The sequence below is a fragment of the Pelobates fuscus genome, chromosome 2 (assembly GCF_036172605.1).
Source record: "Pelobates fuscus isolate aPelFus1 chromosome 2, aPelFus1.pri, whole genome shotgun sequence".
NCBI classification, from domain to species: Eukaryota; Metazoa; Chordata; class Amphibia; order Anura; family Pelobatidae; genus Pelobates; species Pelobates fuscus.
Window position 1 is genome coordinate 1,861,313 of NC_086318.1, and position 20,294 is coordinate 1,881,606.

The 20,294-nt window shown below is 47.7% G+C and overlaps 1 protein-coding gene across 1 annotated transcript in view; it reads left to right on the forward strand.

Annotated features, from left to right (window-relative positions):
- The window catches only part of SNX17 (sorting nexin 17), a 70,999-nt gene that overhangs the window by 17,272 nt on the left and 33,433 nt on the right, over positions 1-20,294 (forward strand). The window contains exons 5-11 of the mRNA XM_063441842.1: positions 773-883; positions 17,922-18,012; positions 18,093-18,180; positions 18,261-18,330; positions 18,431-18,523; positions 18,848-19,051; positions 19,196-19,312. Coding sequence (XP_063297912.1) covers positions 773-883; positions 17,922-18,012; positions 18,093-18,180; positions 18,261-18,330; positions 18,431-18,523; positions 18,848-19,051; positions 19,196-19,312 — 774 coding nt within the window. The remainder of the gene's footprint in view (positions 1-772; positions 884-17,921; positions 18,013-18,092; positions 18,181-18,260; positions 18,331-18,430; positions 18,524-18,847; positions 19,052-19,195; positions 19,313-20,294) is intronic.

The window sequence follows — 20,294 nt, forward strand, 5'->3', positions numbered from 1 at the left end:
TGCACATGCGCATGGAGGGACAGATTCAGAGGCTTCAGATCTGCAGCTTTGCAAGCTCTTGTAAAATATACCCTTATTGAAAACATAGAAAAATCAGCGTAGTGTCCCTTTAAGAAGTGACCCAGGGTAAGGTACAGGAAGATAAGCTGTTGGAATATTATTCCTGCCTTTCATGTTCTCCATCTGTGAATGACACACGTATTGCTTGTTCTCTTTCAATCATTACCCGCAAATTAGCACGCTGTTCTAGTGTGTGCCCTTAACAACTAATTGTCAAACTGCAGCCATCTTAACAAGTTCCACATTACCTATACCTACCTAACTTAATATCCGCTCCCAATTAAAAGTGTGATTAACAGTGGGAACGTAGATCCTCTCCGTGATCGCAGTATGGCAGTCATTGAGGAGATAAAGGTAGTTAGTGAGTTTAAATAGAAATAAAGTGAGTCCCCTATCATTTGAGGAAGGTAAACTGGTTTCTAGAACCCCTGGGAGGTGACAATGAGCCCCTTTAATTAGCACGATGCCTGCACTACATTTCTTCATTAATGTGTTTCAGATGGTTTAAACAAATCAAATCCCATTTACTTTGCCAGACCTGGTTGATCTTTTGGGGGTTTATCATTGAATAAAATTCCGCAGGTAAGTTACTGATTGATTTGTTTGAGATAAATTAAAAGGAATTTGATTTGTTCAAACGACCTGAAATGCAAATCTGCATGAGTCTAGCCTGCAGCTTTTCCTATTGATTAGTCTGTGTTTTGCTCCCAAGGAAACTCAACAGGTCCCCACGGAGGAGGTCCAGCTGGAGGTCTTCCTTTCCAATGGGCAGAAGGTTAAAGTGAACATTCTGACCTCGGACCAGACAGAAGATGTACTGGAGGTTAGTGGGCAGCCTGAGTGAACACAGCATGTACCTATTACCAGTGGTGTATCCTGGTTTTGTGCTGCCCTAGGCAGGACAAAACTCAGGCGCCCCCCTCCCGCCCGCGCCACCCCCACCCAACCCTTCCCCCGCCCCGCCTTCTAAATACACACACACACATTCACTGACAGATACGCATACACTAGCTAACAGAAACACACACACACTAACAGACACTCACTAGCAGACACACACACACTCTCACTAGCAGACACACACACTAAGACATACAGACACACACACACTAAGACATACAGACACACACACTAACAGACACACACACACACTAACAGACACACACACACACACTAACAGACATACACAGACATACACACACACACACACTTTTTCTTTTTTTATTTAACCCCCCCCCCCCAGCCTCCTTACCTTTGGGAATGCTGGGGGGGGGGGGAGGGGTCCCTCTCTCCCTGGTGGTCCAGTGGCTGCTGGGCGGCGCTGGCCGGCAGCTGGCGAGGGAGCACTTCCTCTCCGCCGCACAGTGAGGCTGGGAGGCGGAGCCGGAATATGACGTCATATTCCGGCTCCCAGCCTCACTCTGCGGCGCGCGAGGGAGCTGAGCAGACAGCTCAGAGGAAGTGCTCCCTCGCCAGCCGCCGCCCAGCGCCACCCAGCAGATCGCCCGCCCAGAGGGCTTGTCAGTTAGCCGCAAGGCTAACAAGGCATTTGCCCTGGGCGTTTGGGGGTGACTTTTTTTGCCGCCCCCTGGAAAATTCCGCCCAAGGCAAATGCCTTGTTTGCCTCGCGGCTAATACGCCCCTGCCTATTACAATTATTTATATAGCTCCAACTTATTCTGCAGCAGTGTACAATAGGGAAACGAGAAACGACTCTGTCAATATACAAAAAAGGATTGCACACGTCGATAGATACTTGATTTCAGAGCTGCTCACAAATACCAGAGTGGCCACACACCAATAGTCGAGTAAACCAGACTTTATAAACGTTGTCTCAAACCGTGGTGTGATTAAAGTCCGCTTTAATATGATCCCTGTTTGCCCAAACAATTCCGATAAAACATGTTTGACATACCAGAATAGGTGAAGAGTTTACAATCTAAAGTGATTAGGATCAAATTATCTGAATGAGGCACCAGGTCAGGGTTAACTGTGTTTTAATAGAGAGCCCATGCCAAGGGTCTGTGTATATAAACCTGTGGTTCATTGAATAAAAGCAGCTCTCATTCACCTTTCACTAAGTCTTGGCTAGTGTGTGTGGGTGAGACAACCATACCCTGTGCAGGAGAGTCTGCTCTAGAGAGGGAGAGTTCCAGTTGGACCCCAGTCAAGCTGCGGCGACTGGGGTTGAAGCACTCTTGGTGTCCTAGTTACAGCTAGGAAGCAAGCTTGGTGGAGGTACCCAGTCAGGGCACAAGGAGCTCCGTTACACTACACCCAGAATATTCCCACAGGCACCACTCTAGTGCTACAAACACTGGGTAGCTCTATGCCAAATTGTCAGAAAGGAGACAGTATGTGATTTACTGTTACTGTGTTTGTAACGGATCCCTTATACTCCAGCTGAGTAACTCCATGCATAATCTCCCAAAATCCAAGTGTAGCAGAAGGTGTAGTGAATTATAGCTCCCAATCCCCCAAACATGAGCCAAGACTTCATGAAGGGGTAAAACGATCTGTTTAATGGTGGCCACAGCTTGTCCTTTTATGGAGGTCCTCCAGTAAGGGATACTCCCACAAGGGACCTTATGGAGGACTGAAACACAAGTTACACTAACCAATCATTCTACAGTACAATATAAAACACTCCCACATAAATAGTGAAATCCCTTTTCATTATCCTGGAGATAATTGGGCTAAGTGGCCGCAGTAAACTTAATTATCTCCAGGTAGAGAAAATATTTCCATTTTACAACTGTAACAAAATACATTAAAATCAATTACTTATATCTCACAGAACGGAACCCCCACATTCGACATATCCCCAGATAGCTTGGATCTGAGGGCTCAATATTGCCGAACAGCGCTCCGATCCCACGAACACAGTCAAATCGCCATGGAGCCCAAAAGTTAGGCGTTAGTCCAGTTTGTGGGTTATGAATGTACTAAACGACGCGGCGTTCGTGTAAACGGATAAGAAAGGATGGTAGTTTGACAAACGGCTGGGTGGTCCCTGCTGGGACTGCCAAATCGTTGTGGTTAACCACAGCTTCTGGGAGATTAATAATCTGCACACTCCCATTGCGTGTGGTCTATGTGTTCGGTAATTTGTTTGGTATAATAAAAGGGAATAAAATAATGCTAAATTCACGAACAGCATACAAAATAAAGGGTCCTGGTAGCCACAAAACAGGGGTTTTGTCACATAGCTCCCCCTTAGTTCCATGGGACGGCATACCCGCCTAGACCCCAACGGGTTTGCTTGGGGATGACTGAGAAGTAGTTGGCAGATCGTCCAGTTCTGTTTTGCGGGACATCCATCGGTGAACTACAGAAGGGATAATTTGGCCCCCCACTGCTATCCGGGGAGGCACCCTAGAGCTTAATTTTTCATGAAATCCTGTGAGTGCATTACATTTATGCGATTTTGTTTTTTTTTAAACTGTATCACACTATGTATGTGTTTTGTTTGTTGTAGATTTGCAGCCGTATCTCAAACTTCTCTGTTATCTTATATTTCTGTTTTGCGGAACAACCTGTAACGGCACCCCCAGGCATAAAAGGGGTTAAAAGCTGTTTAGTAGATCTTCCACTTCCAGAGACACAGGCACAGCTACTGCAGAACCCCAAACTCCAGAACAGGATACCAAGTAGCACTCCAAACTCCCGAACTGGAACCTCACGAATAGCTGCTAGCAGCTGAACAGGAAAAGCACCCAAGCGGCTTACACTCCTGGCAATCAGTCTCTAACAGCATACACTAAATCCCCCCCCAAGAACGAGACAAAGCTTTGTGTTAAGGGTCAAGCAGTGAACAGCCAGAGCTGTGGGTTTATTGTTCTTATATACACATTAGTACCACCCACAGGGTTTTGGAAAACAACCAATAAACACATACAATACACTCAGACACTCCCACACAAAATCCTCCCACCTAGCCTGTGATATAATTACCTTACACAACGGATAATGTAATTATCACAAGCAGAGAAATAGTTTTTCCACATTATTCATAACTTTCAAAGTATGCATCACATTCACATAAAACATTTTCAGAATCATCATACTCCAAATACAAACATAGGTAAAAATCATACAAATTGGTCCAGTGGTTCAAAAGATAGATCATAGTCCTTTGTGACCAAATGAAGCATGGCTTTTCTGCCCAAAACCAGTTCCACAGAGTCTTCTATCCTGGAGATAATTGAGAAGTAATCCAATTATCTCCAAGGGCAGAGGCAAAACTCCATTGAACACATGGCAGCAAAAGACAAGAAAATACATAAAAATATATAACTGCAGCCATTGCATAAAACAGGTATATTCAACATATCCCCAGATAGCTTAGATCTGAGCGTACATTATTACTGAATGGCGCTCAGATCTAATACATACAGTTCAATCGCCATGGAGCCAAAGTCTTTCACATAGTCTTTCATCATACGAATGGGCTCCATGGCATAGCTATCTGGGGTATTACTATTCAAATAGGGCAAGTACCGAAGAACCCGGCTTTCATGTCTTTGCAGGGGAAAATCAAGCTTTTTAACATGGGGCCATAGTCCAGAGGCAACAGGCGGGCAACCAGGCTTCTCCAATGCAATGTGGCGAGATTGGTCTTGTCACACAACCCATCTGCATTGGCATTCTGCTTCCTTGGCCTGTACTGCAAGGTTAAGTTATAAGGTTGCAGCGCCAGGCTCCATCGCAATAGTCTGGGGTTGTCTCCTGCCACTCTGAGTCAAATCAGGGGGTTGTGATCAGTCATAACGGTGAAGGAGCGCTCGTATAAATAAAGTTGAAGCTTCTTGAGTGCCCAAACGAGGGCTAAGCACTCCTTCTCCACAGTGGCATAACTGACTTCCCTGGGTATCATTTTTCTGCTCAGATACGCCACTGGGTGCTCCATGCCATCCACCCCGACCTGACTCAATACGGCTCCCAGTCCAAACATTGAGGCATCTGTATGGACGAGAAATCTTTTAGAATGATCAGGTGCCTCGCTGAGGGTCGTTTTTAACTTTTGAAAGGAGTCCGCACACTCTAGATACAATACAACTTGTCTGGGTAGACTTTTTTGTGAGATCAGTGAGGGGCTTCGCTATAGTGCTATAATCCTGTACAAACGTCTGGTAATAGCCGGTGGTCCCTAAAAATGCCACAACTTGGGTTTTGGTGCGGGGCTGGGGCAACTGGGTTATGGCCTCCAATTTGCCGGGTTCGGGCCTCTGCTTGGCCTCTGCTTTGCCGAGCTCGGTGGCCTAAGTACTGCACTTCTGCCATCCCTGCATGACATTTGTCAGTTTTTAATGTTAGACCAGTGGTTTCAATTCTTTTGAGCACTACAGACTTGCTCCAGGTGAGCTACCAATGTACAACTGAATATGGCTATCCAGATATGCACATGCGATGCTCTGAAATCCCTCTAAGAGCCGGTCAGCCATCCACTGAAAGGTAGCTTGGGCATTCTTCCCAGCTCTACTCCAGCTGGGTTGGCGGGTAGCATATCTGGCAGGGGAATACCCTCGCTATCTTTACCGGCCAGAGTGCATACATCAGATATCTCCTCTGTCCTTTCTAAGTAGGGCTTGAGCATGTTCACGTGAAAGGATCTTCTGATCCTTTCATTGGAACAGCTCACTACCACGTAAGTGGTATCACTAATTCTGGCGGCTACCTTCTAGGGACCCTGCCAGGAGGCCTGTAATTTGTCAGTTTTAGTAGGTCTCAGAACTAAAACTTTGTGTCGTGGCTCTAATACACGGTTTCTCGCCCCCCTGTCGTACCAATGTTTCTAACGCTTTTGGGCTGTATGCAAGTTTTCTTGAACAGCCAGTCCCTCAGCTCCAGAACGTAGGGCATGATAGGGGTTCCTGCCTCTCCCACATCTCCCTCCAAGTGTTCCCGTACCAGGTCCAGGGGTCTATGTACTCTTCTCCCATACAGTAATTCGAAGGGAGAGAAGCCGGTTGACTCCTGAGGCACTTCCCGGTACGCAAACAACAAATGGGGAAGAAAAGCTTCCCAATTCCGACAGGTCTCTGTGAAGGTCTTCAGCATCTGTTTGAGTGCCATTGAATCGTTCAGAGTCAGTTCGTCTGCGGGTAATAAGGTGAGCTCAGGATAGGTTTTACCCCGCAGCTCTGCCAGAGCGGCTGTGTAAAGGCCGCCGTGAACTGTGTCCCCTGATCCGACACAATCTCCCGGGGGAATCCTACTCTAGTAAAGACCTGTATTAGAGCCTCTACTACCGTCTCGGCCTGAATATTAGAGCCTTGTAGACACTGCCTCCGGGTACCTACTGGCATAGTCTACGATAGTGAGGATATACCTTCTGCCCGAGGAGCTGGGCTTACTAAGGGGTCCCACTAGGTCCACCGTTACTCGGTAGAGGGGTTCTCCTATTATGGGGAGGAGTCGTAATTTGGCCTTGGGGTGGTCAACTCTCTTCCTATGCGTTGGCAAACCTCACAGGTTCTACAGTAATCGTCTGTGTCCTGTGTAACTCCGGGCCAAAAGAACGTCTGTGTCAATCTATTCCTAGTTTTCTTTATCCCTAGATGTCCGGCTAAGGGGATGTCGTGGCTTATCCGCAACAGTTCGGTCCGGTACTTGCGGGGTACTATTAACTGTATTTTGGTCACCTGACTGGCCCCCTGTCCGGTCCCGTCTGTCATTCAGTATAACAGTCTTTTTTCCCATTGAAATCGTGCCTGACCTACGGCTTATCTTCTGTAACCCCGTAAAGTAGGATCTTCCATTGGCTCTCTTACAAAATCTCGGGGGGTGTCCCAGTAAGGAGTGGGGTTTAAGGCCAGTGTGACGAGACCAATCTCGCCACATTGCATTTTAGAAGCCTGGTTGCCCGCCTGTTGCCTCTGGACTATGGCCCCATGTTGAAAAGCCTTCTTTTCCCCTGCAGAAAAGGCTTGTTTGTGCCTTTTCTGCCCGGTGGTCAGAAGATTCAATCTACCGAACAAACAACCGAATGACTGGACCACCTGTAATGGGAGTGTGTCTGCAATTTACCTCCCAGAAGCTGCGGTTAACCTCCGCTTAATTGACAAATGCTGGGTGGCCTTTGTTCGTTTGCCGAACACGTGGCGGCGGCCATTTTAAAGTCCCGAACGGCCAGCGGTGTTCAGCACCCAAACTATGGAACTGGAAACGGACACTTATTTGCGCGAACACCGCTGAGCCGTCAGCCTCCTTGCTTCTGCATTCGGTCATTTAACCGGATGCCTGTTCATTCGGTAGTTTAAGCCGTATGAACAGCATTACCCCAGATAGCCATGCCATGGAGCCTATTCGTGTAACGAAAGACTATAGGAAAGACTTTGGCTCCATGGCGATTGAAATGTATGTATGTGATATGAGCGCCATTAGGTAATAATGTGCGCTCAGATCTAAGCTATCTGGGGATAGGTAGAATGTATATGTTTTGTGCAACAGTTGTAACTTTATACATTTTTATGTCTTTTACTGCCATGTGATTAATGGAGTTTTGCCTCTGTCCTGGGAGATAATTGGATTACTTCCCAATTATCTCCAGGATAGAGGGAGGGACATTAGGATGCATTGTGGGGATGTTTTACCTCTGTGTGTCTGTTATTGGTTCATGTCTGTCCTTTGTCACAGTCTTCCATCTGGTCCCCTAGGGGAGTGTCCACCAGGTGGAAGACCTGCATAAATACTGGGCAGGTAGCCATTAATAAACCAGACCACTGCTTGACCCTCAACACGGAGCTCTGTCTGATTCTTGGGGGGATTTACTGTATGCTGATAGGGACTGACTGCCAGGAGTGTAAGCCGCTTGGGTGCTTTTCCTGTTCGTCTGCTAGCAGCTATTCGTGAGGTTCCAGTTCGGGAGTTTGGAGTGCTATTTTGTATGCAGTTCGGGAGTTTAGAGCATTCCCTTTTATTCAGTTCGGGAGTTCGGTGTTCTGCAGTAGCTGTGCCTGTGTCTCTGGAAGGGAAGATCAACTAAACGGCGGTTTCACCCTTTTATGCCAGGGGGTGGCGTTACAGCCAGGGTCTGGGTATCTGTTCCTACCTGAGGTGCCTGAGAGTGTGGTCTCCATTGCTCGAGTCTGCTGTCGAGTGGTCACAGGCAAGTTCTTTCCTGGGCTGGTGGGACAAACTGTGAGGGGTCATTCCCCAGGAGTACTTCGGCCAGAAGATCTGTCATAATCCCTACTTCCAGGGATTTAGCTCCAGTACCTCAGTCAATATGGACCCGGGCTGTGGGTAGTTTGTGGATGCCCCCCCTCCCCCCCGGCTACTCGGAACGCTGCCGTGTGTTGGGGCGGCTTGACCCAGTGTGGTTGTACCAGGGTGATGGTGGCTCCGCTGTCTCTTAGGCCTCTAGCCTCCTGTCCATTTAGGCGGACGGTCTGGCGATGATGCGCCCTATTGTCGCCAGCGGCCTCTACTGGGTTTACTTCATGTAGTACAGATCATTGTTCGGTGGTGTCTGGGGTGGAATAGGATAAATAACCCCTTGGGTTTCTTTACTGTAATCCTCCTGGATGCAATGTGCCGCGGCTCTAGGCAGTGGTACTGGTTGTCGCCCCTCCCTGTGCTGAGGTGCGCTGCGGGCAGTTGGGCTTGATGGGCCCTATTTGGTTGCACCCGAAGCACATAGGCGGTGGCTTACGGTATCCCGGATTGCTTGGTGCAGCGTGAGAGCTAGTAGGTCTAGCTGGCGCCGTGGGTGTTGGGGCAGAGGTAGGGGGACGAGGTATCATTAGTGTTAAGTTGCTCTTCATACTTCTGCTGTCGTGGCTTGCGATCACGAACCCAGTCTCTAACCTCTGGCGGAGCATAATCATAAAACTGCTCCAGTAGGAATAACTGTAGGGCATCTGCCAACGTGGTCGCCTGGCACCCCTGAATCTAGTTGTGGGCAGCGAGGTGCATGCGGAAGGCCCGTTCGTCATAGAAGTTGTAAAGAATCACCCTCCACTCATTCGGTTCTCTCCCTCCCTGCTACTTTATTCTTTGGCTTTATTACTGGTTCATTCGTTACTTTAATTTTGTTAATTTCCCTTGTTCTGTAAAATAGTGAGCTTGCCGAACGAAGACCACCCTGGGTAGCAATTAGAACTTAGAACTCTGAGTAACTGCACGAAAACCGCAAGTTAATTGACGGCTCCGAGGTTGCCGCCATTTCGGCAAACGAACACGTGGCGAGAACAATGGACGGCGGCCATCTTAACTCCCGAACGGCGGCCAGCGGGACTTGGTCGTCGAGTGCCTGGAACTGTTTTTCGGCATGGCACTCAACGAACACCCGGTCCCCCTCTGGAAGTCCCATACGAAGCCCTTCTAAATACGGCAGAAGAACGGCGTTCGGGAGTTTGTAACAGACGAACGAGGGAAGCATTCTCCAAGAACCAGATTGAAGATACCTACAGCGGTTTTCGTGCAAATTTCATCCGAACGGAGACCAGCTCTTGCCCCTGATTCTATGGAACTCTGAGTCTGCTAATATCTCGTGGTGAGCCGGGCAAACTTCCACACAGTTTAACTCCAAAACTCGCCTCCACCCACTCTGGACCCAAGTCCAGCTTCCAGTAGGTGGACCTCTCCGAATTCCAGAGAACAGGAACAGGCTCTTAGCAGAGCTCAGCGATTATACCCTGGGGAGTATAGTGATTATAGCAATCCCCAGAGTGTAATTCTCCAATCCCCCAAACATGAGCCGAAACTTCATGGAGGTACAAGATGATCTGAGGTGCTAGCACACCCAGTCTGCTTTTATTTCCATCTTACACATATAAGACCGCCCACAGGAGAGGGGTAAAATAGCCAATAGCATAACGGTTGCAACCCACAGGTTCCCTCCCCTCAGATAACCAGTTAACATAATTATTACAGCCAGGAAAACTACAGTTTTTATACATGTGCTATAACTTTAACCGTACATCCAATCTTCATAAAAAGATTACTACATATTTAGAATCAGCACACTTTAAACATAAACCCTTCCAAAAATCAGACAAATCCCTCCAGTGGATCAAAAGTTAGGTGGAAGTCCTTTATGACCGACCGCAAGCACAATTTCCTGCCCAAAACAGTTCCATAGATTTGGGCTGTGCGGTCGGTCAATTTCATGCAGAAAAACGACCATCTTCGAACGGGACTTAGTCTCTGGAGCTGCAAGTTCAGTAGGGAAGAAGGTAAGGGTCAGCGGTGTTCGTGTATTTGCGCATCCGATTTTAGTTCCACAGAATCTTTAGCATACACCGCTGACCGCGTTCGAATGAACAAAGATGGCCGCCGCCACGTGTTCGACTGTCAAATGGCGGCCACCCAGCGGTCGGCAATTAAACTGCAGTAACCTCACAGCCTGGGAGGTAAATTGCCTGCACACTTTAACTTCTGGGTGGTCCGCCTGTGTGGTACTAGGTTCAGTAAGCCCCATTTACTGAACCAAGAGGGAGAAAGCCAGGAACAAGTTATTTTACAGGTCTGGGGACATAGTCTTAAAGGAGCATTGTTCACTAAAGTTACAAGATGTCCCCAGACGGTTCTTAAAGGGCCATACACACCGAATAAAAGTCCATACGTTTTCAGGGGCCATAGTCTTAAAGGGTATTGTTACCCAAAGTCTCAATATGTCCCCAGACAGTTCTTAAAGGGCCAGCAGCAGTACAATAAATACAATATGCCCAAATGTTGCACCTGAAGGGCCAAATCTCCCAGGGACCATAGTCAACAGGTAAGAGGCTGGCAATCAGGCTCCTCCAACAGCCGTGGGTAAAGGGCAGCTTGTCACCAATAAACTCTGTGACGAAAGGCATTTCGTCACATCCTCCCATGCAAGGGAGACACCCACAATAATTAGTACAGTAACCAATTAGGTATAAGGTACAACCCACACATCTCCTCCCCTCAGATTATCAGTTAACATAATTAAAAGGCACACAATTTCCCCCACGTTCTGGATGTACCCCAAATACCTAGGGTACACCCCTAAATATGGTATCCCCTGATAGCCCTGATCTGGGTGAGCAACGTACTCAAAAATCACCCAGATCGGACAAGGGGTTCGGGAGTTATGGAGGAATAAAGTTTTGACTGACCGCACCGGCAACAGTAGCCGAAAACAGTTCCATAAGTTTTGGCCTTGCGGTCAGTCTCTGTTCGTGTTTTAAAAGTCCCGAACTAAATGCCATCCAGAGCTGGGCAGGCATTCGGATGAATCCCCTTGTTATTGGGATTTCTATCAGTCTTTTCTGTAGCTCTTGGGGTCTCAGCGGTGTTTGCTTAGTCGAGTGTCCGATTTGGGTTCCAGACACTCATTGATCAAAGACCGCTGTTCGTGAGTTTAAGATGGCTGCCGCCACGTGTTCAGCTCCCGAAATGGCGGCCACCCAGGGACTGTAACAAAGCGTTTGTGAGTTTTAAGGGAGACGAAATAGAACGAACAGGGAGGTAGATTGAAGCCACACTTCGCATCAGGGTGGTCCGGTGATTTGGTAGTTTTAGATCGTATGCCGAATGGAGTGGTTCAATACAGTCTATGGGGAATATTTAGAAAAATGCTTTAAATTCACGCGAACGTCTTTATAAATTACTCACACGCAAGTATTGGGGATCAAGTAACGAGTAAACAGGGAATATGCTGGACAGCCAGATGTACTCTGCTACATTACGTGTCTGTCCATAAGCAGCTCTCTGCAGCGCTAGTTTATCCCCTGGTTGCGTTCCTGTTGCTTGAACTCTGGCATTCTGCGCTTGTGTTGCTTGTGCCATTATTTGTGCAATAATCTCCTACGATGGATTGGGCTCCAAAATGCTGAGTCTCCATCTTAAATCCTTTTGGAACTCTGTTTCCTCTGTAATCTCCATGGTAGCTTTGCTGGTTCTATCGCTCTCTATTAATTGGCTATTATCATGGCTTTCGGCTTGTTTCTTGACACTATGCCTTGAGCTTCCAGTAATTCCTTTAATGTTGTTCATTTGAGCTGTTCGTATCTGTGGGCCATTCACTCCTTCTTTCGGTTCAATATATCTATTCGGGAGAAAACTCCACTCCTGCCAGCTTATACTCCAGCTGAATAAATCCGTGCATAATCTCCCGAAATGGAAGTGTAGCAGAAGGTGTAGTGAATTATAGCTTCCAATCCCCCAAACATGAGCCAAGACTTCATGAAGGGGTAAAACGATCTGTTTAATGGTGGCCACAGCTTGTCCTTTTATGGAGGTCCTCCAGTAAGGGTGTAACGGACCGTTTCAGCATACAAGGGGAAAAATGCGTTTAGGCGATAATCCCCTTTTCCATAGACAGGCACAGCTACTGCAGAACATCAGAACTCACGAGCTGGATACGAAATAACACTCCGAACTGGAACAGCTGAACAAGAAAAGCATACAATCGGCTTACACTCTTGGCAGTCAGCTTACAATCCAATCCCCCCCCAAGAACGAGACGACACTTCATTTTGAGGGTTAAGCAGGAACTGAGGACTGGGACACCCAGTCTGGCTTTTATTACAACCAAGTACATACAGGACACTCCCAGGGGGAGGATGAATTTAACCAATCACATGGATGTACCTCCCACACATTTCCTCCCCTTAGATTAGCACTTAACATAATTAACAGGGACACATTTTTACCCAAGTTTTGGATGTACCCTAAATACTTGGGGTACATCCACAGATCCAATATCTCCAGATAGCCCTAGTCTGGAGGGACAACATATGTTAAAATCAGCCCATTCGGATAAACGGTTCGGGAGTTATGGGACTTTAAAGTATTGACCGACCGCATGGGTAAAGTATCCGAAAACAGTTCCATGCATTTTGGCCCTGCGGTCGGTCACAAACAAGGGAACGCAAACAGACGAATTACTTGGGTTATAGAGACTAAGGGGGATTCGCATGAATCCCCTAGTTCGTATGTTTCTTTCTACCGAACGACGGGTCATTCGGTAGTTTCTATACGAAATCCTGGAAGTCTGGAGGTCTCAGCGGTGTTTGCCTAGTCGAGTGTCCGATTTCAGTTCCAGACACTCGACGGCAAAACACCGCTGTTCGGCAGTTAAAGATGGCCGCCGCCACGTGGTTGTTTCCCGAATGGCGGTCACCCAGAGGACACATAATACATTACATGAAAGTATTAAAGGCAGGATTACTGTACTACGCTCCACAGTCTTAAAGGTACAGTAGTCCCAAAAGTTCCAATATGTCCATCGCTGCTTTTAAAGGGCCAGCAGCAGCAATACAAATTGTTACATGCCCAAATATAGTCTCTAAAGTGCTGCATGTCCAGGGGCCATAGTCAGCGGGTAGGAGGCTAGCAACCAGGCCTCTCCAGTTCACAGTGGCGAAGCTGGTTTCGCCACATTTCTCCCCTTTGTCAATTAGACTAACAGGGTATCTGACTTTCTGCCGGTCAGTGCCCTGGTTAGTCCAGCAACCCACCCACGAAACAGAAATAACAGAGCAGCCCACCCCCACTAACCGGTTACTACATCTGGGTGAGGAAGAATTTTGTCCAAGTTCTGGTGTTTCACCACTGCTGGGTGGGAGACGGGTAGGCTGCCTTGGTGGGTTGCTGAGGGGGCAGAGACCAGCGGTACTCTGTCCTGTTGCCAGCACTACCACGGGAGTAGTCTGGTGGGCGCCTGGTTGCTGGAGACTGGCTGTCTCCCCTTTAGGTGCACAGCTCGACTGCCGGAGGGGGAGACTGACTGTCTCCCCTTTGGATCCATCACACTGAGGCTGGGGAACAGGACCGACCGTCCCTATCCCTTGTGCTGTAAGTGCAGAGACTACGGTCCCATCTGCACAGTTGGGGGGCTTAACATCTCCCCTCGGTGGGTTAGGTTGCCGTGGGAGAGAGGGTGTAACAAGCTCCTCTCTCTGGATGGCAAACTGCCGCTGGGGAGGAAGGACTGCACCTTCTGCTCCCTGAAACACACACTGCCGCTGGGGAGGGAGGACACTGCTCTCCTCTCCCTTTACTTCACACTGCCTTCCTGGCATATCACTTTGCTGCTGGGGGGCAGGAACAACAACCTCTGCCCCCTGTAACTCAGCCTGCCGCTGGGGAGGAAGGACGACACCTTCATCTCCCTGGGGTACACACTGCCGCTGGGGAGGGAGGACGCTGCTCTCCTCTCCCTTCACTTCACACTGCCTTCCTGGCACATCACTTTGCTGCTGGGGGGCAGGAACAACAACCTCTGCCCCCTGTAACTCAGCCTGCCGCTGGGGAGGAAGGACGACACCTTCATCTCCCTGGGATACACACTGCCGCTGGGGAGGAAGGACGACACCTTCTTCTCCCTGGGGTACACACCGCCGCTGGGGAGGGAGGACGCTGCTCTCCTCTCCCTTCACTTCACACTGCCTTCCTGGCACATCACTTTGCTGCTGGGGGGCAGGAACAACAACCTCTGCCCCCGTAACTCAGCCTGCCGCTGGGGAGGAAGGACGACACCTTCATCTCCCTGGGATACACACTGCCGCTGGGGAGGAAGGACGACACCTTCATCTCCCTGGGGTACACACTGCCGCTGGGGAGGAAGGACGACACCTTCATCTCCCTGGGTTACCCACTGCCGCTGGGGAGGAAGGACGACACCTTCATCTCCCTGGGGTACACACTGCTGCTGGGGAGGAAGGACGGCACCTTCATCTCCCTGGGTTACCCACTGCCGCTGGGGAGGAAGGGCGACACCTTCATCTCCCTGGGGTTGCTCACAGGACCAGTCTAGGAGCTCTGCTACCTCGGGTACTGCTGGTTGCTGTTGGGCGGGAGGACCGGTTGTCTCTTCCCAGGCCGCATTGATGAGTCGCAGGTAATCCCCCTCCAGGTTCCATTCCTGGGTAACTAAATATCGTAGGTCTGCCTCGAGGTCAATAGCGCCAAAGAGACCCAGCATGTTCTCTCGGATGCCGTACAGGTCCCAAAAACGATAGTCGGTATCTTCCCCAAAGTCCTCGTCACCACTATTATCCCAAAATAGACCGGGGCCAGTGTAATCTCCGCCTTCTGGGAACTCATACTCTGCCATCCTGGGGACACACTGAGCCGCGTACCACTGTAGCGCCTGGTATGCGTCGTCGAGCACCAGTTCTGCGTATACTAGAATCTCGAGTCTAGTCACCCACTTTTCTGTGGTCTGTTTTCTCAGGAGGGGCATCCGCTCTGCCATTCTAGCCAGAATTCGCTGCCTTCTGCTGCGGCGCTGATCCCCTCGTCCCACAATTCGGCTCTGACAGTCTCTCTGTACATCAACATGTTCTCCTCTGAGACTGCTCCAGACTCCAGGACGTAATCGTCCAATCTAACTTGAAACTTCTCCTCCATTTTCTGAGTTCCTTTGTAGATAGGGTCGCTGTACGGATACTAGCGTTGCCCTCAATTTGTAATCCAGAAATAGTGTTGTCTGTAGCTGTCCCTCTGGTTGTAGGAACGATCCCGCCGCTTGCCACCAATTGTAACGGACCGTTTCAGCATACAAGGGGAAAAATGCGTTTAGGCGATAATCCCCTTTTCCATAGACAGGCACAGCTACTGCAGAACATCAGAACTCACGAGCTGGATACGAAATAACACTCCGAACTGGAACAGCTGAACAAGAAAAGCATACAATCGGCTTACACTCTTGGCAGTCAGCTTACAATCCAATCCCCCCCAAGAACGAGACGACACTTCATTTTGAGGGTTAAGCAGGAACTGAGGACTGGGACACCCAGTCTGGCTTTTATTACAACCAAGTACATACAGGACACTCCCAGGGGGAGGATGAATTTAACCAATCACATGGATGTACCTCCCACACATTTCCTCCCCTTAGATTAGCACTTAACATAATTAACAGGGACACATTTTTACCCAAGTTTTGGATGTACCCTAAATACTTGGGGTACATCCACAGATCCAATATCTCCAGATAGCCCTAGTCTGGAGGGACAACATATGTTAAAATCAGCCCATTCGGATAAACGGTTCGGGAGTTATGGGACTTTAAAGTATTGACCGACCGCATGGGTAAAGTATCCGAAAACAGTTCCATGCATTTTGGCCCTGCGGTCGGTCACAAACAAGGGAACGCAAACAGACGAATTACTTGGGTTATAGAGACTAAGGGGGATTCGCATGAATCCCCTAGTTCGTATGTTTCTTTCTACCGAACGACGGGTCATTCGGTAGTTTCTATACGAAATCCTGGAAGTCTGGAGGTCTCAGCGGTGTTTGCCTAGTCGAGTGTCCGATTTCAGTTCCAGACACTCGACGGCAAAACACCGCTGTTCGGCAGTTAAAGATGGCCGCCGCCACGTGGTTGTTTCCCGAATGGCGGTCACCCAGAGGACACATAATACATTACATGAAAGTATTAAAGGCAGGATTACTGTACTACGCTCCACAGTCTTAAAGGTACAGTAGTCCCAAAAGTTCCAATATGTCCATCGCTGCTTTTAAAGGGCCAGCAGCAGCAATACAAATTGTTACATGCCCAAATATAGTCTCTAAAGTGCAACATGTCCAGGGGCCATAGTCAGCGGGCAGGAGGCTAGCAACCAGGCCTCTCCAGTTCACAGTGGCGAAGCTGGTTTCGCCACAAAGGGATACTCCCACAGGGACCTTATGGAGGACTGAAACACAAGTTACACTAACCAATCATTCTACAGTACAGTATAAAACACTCCCACATAAATAGTGAAATACCTTCTCACTATCCTGGAGATAATTGGGCTTAGTGGCCGCAGTAACTTAATTATCTCCAGGTAGAGAAAATAATTCCACTTTACAACTGTAATAAAATACATAACTTATATTTCACCTAATGGAACCCCCACATTCGACATATCCCCAGATAGATTGGATCTGAGCGCTCAATATAGCCGAATAGCGCTCAGGTCCTACGAATGGAGCCTGTGAAGGGATAACCTCATCACCATTCGCCAATTGTACTCCCTTCTGTCAGCCTTCCACAGTTATTCGTTTCTTTTGCTGTTCCATTTGTTAATTTGTTTTTCCCGAACCGAGACCACCCCAGAGACTAATTAGAACTAAGAACGCCGTGTATCTATGCGAAAACCGCAGACTCATTGAATGCTCCTAGGTGGCTGCCATTTCATGCATACGAATACACGTGGAGAGAACAATGGGTGGCAGCCATCTTGTCTCCCGAACGCTGCCTGCAGGACTTGGTTGTCGAGTGCCTGGGACTGTTTTCGTCAATGCACCCTTGCACGAACACCGGTCTCTATGGAACTCTATGTTCTATTTCCCAGCACTTTAGACGAACGGTGTTCGGGAGTTTCAAACTACCGAACACAAGAAGCATTCTTCACGAACCAGATATTTCCCCAATTGCGGTTTTCGTATAAAACTTCACGAACAGAGACCGGCTCTTGCTACATTTCCTCTGGAACTGTTGTTTCCTGGCTTCAACCTCGTGGCAGATAGGTCAACTCTCTCTCTGGTGTTACCGATCGGATTTGGCTGAATTTTGAATATGTTGCTCCCACAGAGACAAGCTACCCTGGGATGTGGGGTTCTTATGTGTTTTTGGAATATTTCTAATTTTTTTAAAAATTTTTACTTTTTCTGACCAGAAGATAATTGAGTTTAGTATGTTCTCTAAACTCCATTATCTCGCTGGCTCAGAGGAGGAGTTATGCACTGTCAGCCAACAGAATCCGTAATAGAATATAGAACTGGCTGGGCTCTCAATGCTCTGTATACTGGCCAGATAGTCATGGCATGTGAGCTGGACTGAATCCATAATAGAATATAGAACTGGCTGGGCTCTCTGACTCTGTGACAGTGGGCGGATTGATGTGTATAAAGAGTAATCAGGGCATCCAATTCACCTTGTGTTCCTCTCTCCCTAGGCAGTCGCCAACAAGCTGGACCTTCCGGATGATCTAGTGGGATATTTCAGCCTGTATCTCATTAAAGACAGCAGTGATAGCTCGTTCTTCTGTGAGTAATGTTAAAGTGATCTTCTGTCCCAGGATCGTGCTGGCAGAATCCCTTTTTGACCTTGTTTATTTCTTTGATAGTTGTGAGAAAGTTGCAAGAATTTGAGTTGCCTTATGTGTCATTAACCAGCCTTAGGAGCAGAGAATACAAGATTATCCTTCGCAAAAGGTGAGGGCTCAGCTTTTACGGGGGTTGGTGAAGATAAAGTAAGCTTTCAGACATAGTGAGAAAGGATGTCTCTTTTTCAGTTACTGGGACTCTTCCTACGATGATGATGTCATGGAGAGTAGCGTAGGACTCAACCTGTTATATGCTCAAGTAAGTTCCCTTCATGATGATTGCTCGTGTCCTGGAAAGTGTCCGACATATTGTGCGTTTTCCCCGTTTACGTCTGACAGCCTTCTCGTTTGCTTTGTAGACTGTCTGTGACATTGAGCGGGGATGGCTGCAGGTAACAAAGGACCAGCTGCGGCAGTTGAAGTCTCTGCAGGAGAAAGTTTCTAAAAAAGAGGTAAGGGTTTTAGAGAGAGATTGATAGGAAATGTACGGCTCTGACAGTGTGCCCGGTATACTCCTGTAATCCCAGGTCCCCCAGTCTTGGTGCATTACTAATACATAATGTTTCTGTTAGAGAGAGATTGATAGGAAATGTACGGCTCTGACAGTGTGCCCGGTATACTCCTGTAATCCCAGGTCCCCAGTCCCGGTGCGTTACTAACACATAATACTTCTGTTAAATCGCTTTGTTTATGAAACACTAGTCATACCTTCCCTGACTGAGATCACACAAGGTAAAGTTGTTTTGGTGTTTGTTTACTTGGTCTATGTGTCTCAGTTTATTCAGCTGGCGCAAACCCTGAAGTATTATGGCTATTTGAAATTCGAGGCATGCATCACAGACTTCCCGGAGAAAGGCTGCCAGGTGATTGTTAGCGCTGGTAACAATGAGCTCAATTTCCAAGTCAAACTGCCCAACGACCAAATGAAAGAGGGCAGCTTCAAGGTGACGCGAATGAGATGTTGGCGTGTGACATCTTCAGTAAGTACCACAGCCTGCGCTCGTTTATACATTTTGTACATTCTAGTCACCTGATTTTGAATATGAAGGGATCCAGTTTCCCCCTTTGTGAATATGTGCTTTCCCATTTCCTGAACGGGTACGGCTTTGTTTGATTGTGTGCAGGTCCCGTTTGCTAATGGAAGTGGAAGCCCAAACAAGACCGAAGCCAGGCTGGAATTGGCCTTTGAATATCTGATGAGCAAAGACCGTTTGCAGTGGATCACCATATCGAGCCCCCAGGTGAGACCTGCTCGTCACTTGCTCTGTGATGTCCTTGCCAATAACTGGGTAACCACAGAACTCTTCAGATAAATAGGAAACAATGTATGTCGTCATGTATCCAACACCTAAAGATTAGGCTTCCTTTAACCCCATAAGGACCAAGGCTATTTTGAGATGTGACACGTTTGCGACCAAGGCCTTATTAGCACTTTTACCATGCATTCCTTATGCCACAATTTCTGTGTGTGTGTGTGTGTGTGTGTGTGTCAATTTTTTTTTTTTTTTTTTTTTATGAAGAAATACAAACTTATTGTGATGGTCAGTGAAGGTCTTGCATACTCTTTTCCCATAATAGTAGCACGCCAATAATCCACAGGTTCCAATATCGCTGGTGTCTCATAATAACCCACACATGAGCCAAAGCTTAATGCTGGGACAAGACTGGTTTAATGGCAAACAGGCATTCAATTTATACAGTGTACAAACTCCTCCTCTGAGCCAGAGAGATAAGTGAGTCCGAGAAAAAGTAACATTTTACACAACACCCTGAAATACCCCCAAAATACATGGGAACCCCACATCCCTGGGTAGTCTGGCTCTGTGGGAACAACATAATAAAAAATCAGCCAGATCCGTCCAGGAAGTTAACGAACGGGACCGCAGGGAGAGATGACCGGTCTGCCACAAGGTTGAAGCCGAGAAACCATTCCATGAGAAATGTAGCAAGAGCCGTTCTCCGTTCCGTGGTGTTTTTTTGTTTTTTTTTAATTCTTTATTTTTTCCTGTGCACAAGACAATACAGAGGTTCACGATGCCACAACAGCATTAGTAAACAGTGAAAACAATGCAGAGCATATATATGGCATGAGAAAATGGCACAGTTTTTAAGTGTATTGATACATAGGCTAATCCTGCTTGTTTAAATGAAAGTCACAGAAGTAAAGATAGATGCACATATTAAACAAGTAACGTTAGAGACTTTGAATAGTATATGTTTGCA